The following is an 8,152-nucleotide window of genomic DNA, read 5'->3' as shown; positions in this document are numbered from 1 at the left end:
ATTCAAATTCAAATTCAAATTCAAATTTTATTTGTCACGTACACAGTCATACACAGTACGATATGTAGTGGAATGCTTGGACAACTGCTCGTGACCTAAAGAGAACAAAAAAGGAAAAGGCTATGAATAAGATAGGAAATAAATATGAAAAATTAAAAAGGGTAAATTTAACTAGGAAGGAATAAAATATAAATTAAGGTTAAAAATGAAATAACTGTACAACACAAATTAGAATGAAGGGTAAATTTAACTGGGAAGAATAAGATAAATATATAAATTAAAGTTGAAAATAAAATAACTGTACAACAAAATACACAATACACAATATAGAACTATATAAGAATGTATGAAGGAATCTAAATATAAATAAATATATACACAATAACAGCAGCTGTACAAGTATTAACCGGAAATGAAGAATATAGTGACCAGTGTTGTGCAAAACCAAAGTCCAGAAAGTCCAGTGTGTGTGTAAGAACCATATGTGTGGGTCAGTACTGTGTGGTGGTGTGATTGAGAGACCGTATCGCCTGCGGGAAGAAGCTCCTCCTCAGTCTCTCTGTGTTGGTCTTCAGGGAGCGGAATCGCTTTCCTGACCTCAACAGAGAGAACAGTCTGTTGTTGGGATGGCTGAGGTCCTTCACGATCTTCCTGGCCTTGGTCCAGCACCGCCTGCTGTAGATTGAGTGCAGGTCAGGGAGCTCGGAGCGGATGGTGCGCTCAGCTGACCGCACAACCCTCTGTAGAGCTCGTCTGTCCTGCATGGTGCTGTTCCCGAACCAGGTTAAGATGTTTCCCGCCAGGATGCTCTCTATGGTGCACGAGTAAAGGAATGGATCCAAACATTAACACTGTACAAACCTGCACATTCAAAATTTACACGGATACACATGCACAGACTGACACAGATGTCCAATAATTTACACTCACTTGTGTGTCCAGATATGCCGGTGGTGGTGGCGGTGTTATTAGCAAAAGCACGTACCAAACACACACAAGCACATCCAAACATACATTTGTAAGCTTTACAAGCGCTTACAAATACACACACAGACGTCACACACTTCTCAGTTGGGGCTCTCTCTATTGGCTGGTCTTAACTGCTTTGTAGTATTTTTAGGCCTGTTATTCTGGGGTCTGTCCTGGCAGGCCAATAGGAGAATATATAAGCCTCCCACCCTGCAACTGGGGACCACAAAGAACACACAGTGGAAACATCTCTGGTTGATACTCCGGCAAACATCCGGCAGGCTTTTGAAATCCTCTCAGGGTGAGTATAAGCCTCACTAACATATAGGGATGTAGGAGCAGTTAAGCCTACACAGAATGGGTTTCCCCTCCTGCCCTTTTAAGTGTAAATCAGGCATAAATCAGTATTTTGAGAGCTACTTTCATCCATGTTTTTATTTATTAAAAAAAAAAAAAGTACTATTCTTAAAAACTCGAGCACACCTAATTATTTTAGGACAATGGATTAACTTTGACATGATAGGGGCTAGCTTTACTGTCATCTGAAAGTTTTGCTTGAATTGCTCCTCAGGAAGGGGTCAGGGTTAACTGCTACGCAGTGCACACAGCTGATAGGACCTGGTGAGGGACACTTGAGCAGGGCAGATACATGCCACGTGGCTTCAAACAGGTCATCTGGCTGAAGGACAGCCGCTGTGCCAGCCTGCTGCCCTGTCAAGAATAAGCAGTTTTTCCCATACGTTGCTTATTTTAAAGAGATGAATACGGCCATCAGTGTGAAGGTTCATCACGTACAGGAAGTTACGGGGTCATGTAATATGACGAAAGATTTATTTCTGCTTTTAGCTGAGACAGTGATTAATGATTTTAGCTTTTGCATTCATTTGGTTATGAATAGACATGATATAATTGCCAATTCATCTCTGTCTTACACACAGCGCACTGCACTGTATAGAATAAGCTCTCTGCTTCTGTCTTCCGAACAGCTTGCGCACGAGGGATCCCTCAGCAGTTGTGTGTCTCACTCTAAGCAGAACAAGATACTGAGTCACTATCTGCTCATGAGATTAAGCTAAAAATATCTTACAGATAATAACTGAATTTTACATTTTATCCACCTTGTCTCTGGACAGGATACCATGCATCCAGCATAATGTCCGCTGAAGTTGCAATTCAAAAGTTTTCTTTCCCGTTTGCCCGTGCTGCACACCTTTCTCAGGAAAACGATGTGACCCGGAAGGGATGCATACAGGTGAAAACCCTGGAGCTTCGTGAGCTTCAGGACAATCCTGTTTTAAGCAATCCAAGCTCAGTTAGGGTTATAGGAGCTCAGGCACACAATGAGAAGCAGGCACAGGAGAGTCTACCAGAGCTTCCTCCTGGACAAGACGTGGCAGCAGCACAGGTCCTGGTCTGTGGTGAAGCCTCCAAGAGTACTGTGCTCTCCAGGCAGTGTGTGTTTGAGAAACTGATAGTGGAGAGCGAGGACCAGCGTCCCGCTGCAAAGAGACAACTGTCGTCTGAGAGCGCGGCTAGAACCATCACAGTGGTGAAAAAGAGTGCTGTGAGGAAGGAGGCAGATGAACCAAGACACTTGCAGCAAAAAGCACAGCTGGGACAGAGGCCGAGAGCGTGTGCTTCAGTAACAGTGACGAGAAAGCACAGAAAGGACCTCTTCACCAGCTCAGACGTGTTCCACAGGGTTGACTCACATGCTGTGAGGGCTGGAGCAGAGGTCAGAAGTACTTTTGTGTGTGTGTGTGTGTGTGTGTGTGTGTGTGTGTGTGTGTGTGTGTGTGTGTGTGGGTGGGGGGGGGGGGTTTAAGTGTCTGCAAATCTATCTGCCATTTAGTGCTTAATCTTAGTGCTTTAGCTTCAGCAGTGAGTCACACTAGAACACTTTCCATATCGTTAGCTTCATAGCATAAGTGCCTAAGTCATTGACTTAGTCAAATGACTTAGGCAATTATGCTATGAAGCTAACGATATGCCAAGATGAACAGAACTGCAGTTCAGTCAGTTTCAGTATTTGGTTAGTTCAACACTAGAGAGACACAGGGACACAACGCTGTAAAACTATAAGGAATTAAGTCATTCCAACTCCATGAAAGTTTGTGACTCCATCTTTGCCTATGTTAGTTACCTTTAAAAAGCTGTGAGTTCTAACAGTGCATATCGTTGTGTTTGTTTTGGAGCTGAAAGAAAAGTGCGTGTACAATGTGAAAACAATTGTACAAAGCATCACAAAGGAAGCCAGAACTGAGCTGGAGAAACTTCGTGCCATCTGGGTCTGGCTGTGCCACAACATCGGTAACTACAGCCCACACAAGCCCACTAGGTTTAGCTAATGAGACATATTTTTGAGTTTAAGGTGGCGAATCCATCTATGTTCAGCAGCATTCACTCATACAGGTGTCATTCATCCTACTGTGAATAAAAGGAAGGTTGCTTTCACAGAGTATGATGTGAGCGGGTACCTTGGCCACTCGGAGAAGCTGAGTTCACCAGAGGAGGTGATTGCGGCTGGCCGCGGTGTTTGCTGCAGCTACTCCAACCTTTGTACGGAGATGTGCAGGTAAACACAACACCTCCGAAAACAGCTGTTGTTGATTTGTGATCGCCAGTTTATTAACTGCTGCATTAAAGGCCTTCTGAGTTTATGAACTCGAGTTTGAGGACATGCGATATAAAAACAAAAAGCCATGAGCATGTTGTTTGATTTGTGTTTACAGAGAGGTGGGCATCGAGTGCCAAGAAGTGCCGGGCCACAGTAAGGGCATAGGATACCGCCAGGGCCAAAGCCTGAAGCATGTGAAATCTGATCACCTGTGGAACGCTGTGCTTCTGGGAGGACAGTGGTTCCTATTGGATGCCTGCTGGGGAGCGGGACGAGTAGATATGGAACATGAAAGCTTTGTGAAAAGGTGTGAAAAGGAAATGATTTCAACACATTCACTATTTAGCGGTTAGGTTGCTGCAAACAATACCACAATGACACGGTGGTACGACAATAATGACTGAAGTTTAACAGCTGCTTATTCGAATAATCCCATGACAGGCAGCAGGTTGAGTCTAAAACCAGCACACTGTCTCTATCTGTTCCTTCAAGGTTTGATGATTTCTATTTCCTAACGGACCCGGAGGAGTTCATCGATTCGCACTTCCCTGATGAGGAGAAATGGCAGCTCCTAGGCATACCCATCTCCCAGGAAGAGTTTGAGAGAAGGGTCTTCAAGACCTCAGCCTTCTTCAGTATGGGGCTTAGGCTGATTCGGCCACATCACTGTCACATTGTCACAGGTTACCTGACAACTTTTTTGTTTTGTTCTTCTGGTCAGCTTTCTTTTTTTTGGTTTAGTCTTATTGTTGAATGTCATTATGTTTTAATCAAGAATGCACTCATATTTATTTTTAACATCTATCTTCAAGTACGTTAAAAAAAACAAAAACAAACGCTCTCTTGTATTTTCTGCTCAGATAATGGTGAGGCAAGTGTGTCCCTTGGCTTCTCAAAGCCAACAACCTTTACCTATGAGATCACCCAGCACCAAGACCTCCTCCACTGTGGTGCTTCAGAGCAGAAAGAGTCTATCAACTCTTCATTCGGTATCCTAACTGTCTCCCATCGGAGCATGAAGTTGCAACTCCTGCCACCCGCAAGTGGAATGTACGATGTGAAGGTGTTTGCTAGACCCGAGGCAGCTGCCACGCCTCTGGTTTGGGTTTGCTCCTTCACAGTCGAGTGTCCTACCCCCAGAGCGATGGAAGAGATCCCAGAGAACCCCTTCTTGTCTTGGGGGCTGCAGCCAGTTGCAGGATCTCTTGGAGTCACAAGCAGCAGCCAGAGCAGCGAGGTTGCTGAGGTGGACGAAGGTGTCTTTGATTTGGTGCTGAAGACCTCCAGGCCTCTGATGATGCTGTGTGAACTGGTTCACCCAGAGATGGATGCTGCCATAGCCAAACGCTGCCTGGCTACTCAGATTAAACCAGACACCCTGACGTGCCACGTCCTCTGCCCTTTACATGGCTTCTACCGGCTGTCGGTGTTTGTGCGGGATTATGAGAAAACGGAAGTCAAGTTCCAGAACACTGCAAACTTCCTGTTGCACTGCAGGGGGAAGGTGGTTAGTCCTCATGAGCTCTTCCCTCCTAACCTGGGCTCAGCATGTGGCCCAGGGACCCGGACGTCAGAGGCGGGACTTTCCAAATTCAGTCATACAACAGCAGTGGTGGTTACCCAGCAAGGCAAATGCAACATCACCTTCCACAACCATCGCGACCTTGAGCTTCACACTGTGCTCAGCAAAGAAGAGAACAAATCAGCAGCTTTTCCACTTTCCCGCTACTTGTTCTGCACATACACAGACACAAAAGTGACAGTGAGCATCAGCCTGCCTGATACTGGGGTATATCGGCTGGGCCTCTACGCTAGGATAACCCCTGGTGGAGATTTTAACCCCATGTGTGACTTTATCCTAAGGAACATCTGCGATCAGCCGGGGATCCCTTTCCCTTGTGTCTATTCTGCCTGGAGCAAAGGCTGCGTTCTCTTTGAGCCTCGTGTGGGCCTACTGGAGCCCGCCTCATGGGTTCGCTTCAGGGTACGGGTTCCAGGGATCCAGAGGGTAAGCGTGGTGGGAGAGACACGGACTGACCTGAAACTTAATAAAAGCAGAATCTGGGAGGGTGACGTTTTCAGTGGAAATGCTCTTCAGGTACTAAAACTGGCTGTCTCCTTGGGGGACTCCAGTGACATGGCTGTTTTGATGACCTTTGACATCAAGCAGCAGGACAAAGAAGTGTGAAATCAAAATGCGGGGGTGTGGGGGCTACCGAAGCAAATCGCACTCAGAATACTTGCAAATAATTCAAACTGTGAGCTCAGATCTTCTATGTTTATCTGTATTAACAAAGTGCAGATGGCGGTATGTTAAAGCTTGTCAAAATGAAGCATACAGTAACAGGTACAACACTGGAGATTTTCTACATTTCTGAAGATATTTAAGTGCATGCACAAGTCTTGAAAGTAGACAAAAAAGAACAAAATTAAATAAATAGCATGGAACAAAAATTAGACTTGGTCATTTGGTTATTGGGAGAAATGGTCAAATAGTGCATAACTGTGAGCGGCAGAAGTATGTAACCCTCTAGGATTAGCAGTAAATGTAATGGTAAAATCAAGAGTAACTGGAGACACTGATCTGTTAATAACTGACTTTCACTAAACATATTTAGGGAAGTGACTCAAACCACAAATTATAATTCAGAGTATGCCAAAGGCAGATTCAACAACAATGTTCAACAACCCTTTAGAGGAGAGGTTTACCTGCACTCCAAGAATGAAAGCTGTGATAGCTTGTGAGGCCCCAGTGGGACCCTGGGTAGCTCCTTAGCGACAGAAAGACTCTCTCACAATGGCTAATGGTCATGTAGCTCATCTCAATCATTTCACCAAGAACACATTGAAAAAATGGTGTGCAAGATGAGCAAGTAGAAAGCTACTGTTCTCCAAAAAGCACAATGGTGCTGTACAGGCCTTGGTGCCCTTTGCACTAAGTTGGATAAGCAGTTTAGTCATTTAAATATTTTAAATGAGAAGCATTGTGTTTGGACAGAACCTTTTCCACCTGTGAAACATGGTGGTGGTAGTGTCATGGGACTCCTTGCTGCATCTGGATCAGGACAGTTCTTGATTAAAGCTACAATGAACTCTTGATTGTTGATTTTTAAAAAACAACAACAACCCAACAACACAGAGATAATTAGCAATAATTAGCAAGACAATATCAAAAGTATCTAACAGTAGAAGAACAAAAACATATTTTCAATCAAATTTTTTTAACTTTAACAGAAATAATTAAAAAAAAAAAAAAGAGCGACCCAAGCAGGGAAACTTACCAAATATTGCAGTCGAATGAGCTAAAAGTGGGTTTTCGCCATCTAGTTTTCAGATTTCTAAGTCTAAACATGTTTTTGGCTATATTTATGCAGGAAAAAAAAACAGTTCAAAAGGTTTGCAAGCTTTTCTTTCTCTTTCCTGTAACTCTATAAGAATTGATCTTAAATTATGTTCTTGCAACTGTATAAGCATTGCAGCAGCGTAGTATTATAAATACAATCGCAAACCAACATGACATTTTTATTTGAAAGCTATTATTTGATGCAGGTAGTATTCATCACCAGCAAACCTTCAAGCTTGACAATGGTGCTCAGCTGTGGTGCTCAGCCGTGATATTAAACTGATCAAGAGAGCTGTGTGTATTATTATTGTTGTTATGAGAAACAAAACTGCATTATGAAATGACGGTTGTCAAAAACTGTGCAATAAATATATACAGTGATGATGGTATGTCTTTTGTTTTCTGCAGTCACAGTCACGCAACGTTGCAATTTAAGTCTCCAAATTATGTTAATTATGCAACAAAGGCCTGTCAATGGTCGTTTTACAATTGTCTTACTTACACTGATTTATCTGGTAGCTTCTGGAATACCTGTCACAAGTTCTCAAGATTTATTGTGAAGATTTGCTTCACAGGAGTTCTAAATTAAGACAGCTATTACTTTACTGGCCTTAAAGCACAAACAAAAATAAATTCCATAGAATTTCACTTTGTAAAATTGAAAACATCTAGCACAGTGGTCCATTGTTGTAGAGACCTGGACCCACTCAGCAGGCTTTGGCAGACACCAGCAAGAGCGATGAGTGTTTACATGTGGCCCTCATAATAGGCCACAAATAGCCTCAGTTCAGCTCCTCGGTAAAAATACAACAATAGAATGGGTGGGGAGGAAAAAAAGAGCAACTAATGGTGGAAGAGATATGGCTAGAGTGTGTTTTGAGTGTGCTAAGTGTATCTGGGCGGGTAGTCTTGCCTTGAGTCGCTGGGGAGAAACTGGCGGCACAGTGGTGGCAGAAGAGAGGCAAGGAAACACTGATGTCAGAGGTTAGCCATGTGAACGAATGTATCTGCCTGGCAACAATACAAGGACACACAGACTATCTTCACACAGCATGAGGAAATAAAGGGATCTGTGGGGCAGGATTCCTCTTGTTCTCTCTGTGCTATTCCAGCCGTCATTTCTCAAGTCCATCACACATAAGTGTGCGACGTAACTCAGACCTTCAACCTCCTAAGACCTGAACTCTTTCATGGCATGCATTTTTATTTTTTTGCTATTTGGG

At 43.6% G+C, this 8,152-nt stretch overlaps 1 protein-coding gene across 2 annotated transcripts; it reads left to right on the top strand.

Annotated features, from left to right (window-relative positions):
- Positions 1-1,187: 1,187 nt before the first annotated feature.
- On the top strand, positions 1,188-7,255 carry ky (kyphoscoliosis peptidase). Of its 2 annotated transcripts, none has more exons than XM_080871669.1 (7): positions 1,188-1,270; positions 2,103-2,704; positions 3,165-3,279; positions 3,427-3,544; positions 3,702-3,893; positions 4,079-4,269; positions 4,447-7,255. In XM_080871669.1, the coding sequence occupies exons 2-7, from the start codon at positions 2,123-2,125 to the stop codon at positions 5,772-5,774; spliced, it is 2,526 nt and encodes an 841-aa protein (XP_080727795.1). In that variant the 5' UTR covers positions 1,188-1,270; positions 2,103-2,122; the 3' UTR covers positions 5,775-7,255. The 2 variants fall into 2 exon arrangements, with proteins under 2 accessions (XP_080727795.1, XP_080727796.1); XM_080871670.1 differs by having other exon boundaries at positions 1,201-1,270; positions 1,956-2,704.
- Positions 7,256-8,152: the final 897 nt, after the last annotated feature.

Source organism: Rhamphochromis sp. 'chilingali' (genome assembly GCF_963969265.1).
Source record: "Rhamphochromis sp. 'chilingali' genome assembly, chromosome: 21".
Lineage (NCBI taxonomy): Eukaryota > Metazoa > Chordata > Actinopteri > Cichliformes > Cichlidae > Rhamphochromis > Rhamphochromis sp. 'chilingali'.
The sequence above is the reverse complement of the archived record's forward strand: the minus strand, read 5'-3'. Positions and strand labels throughout refer to the sequence as shown.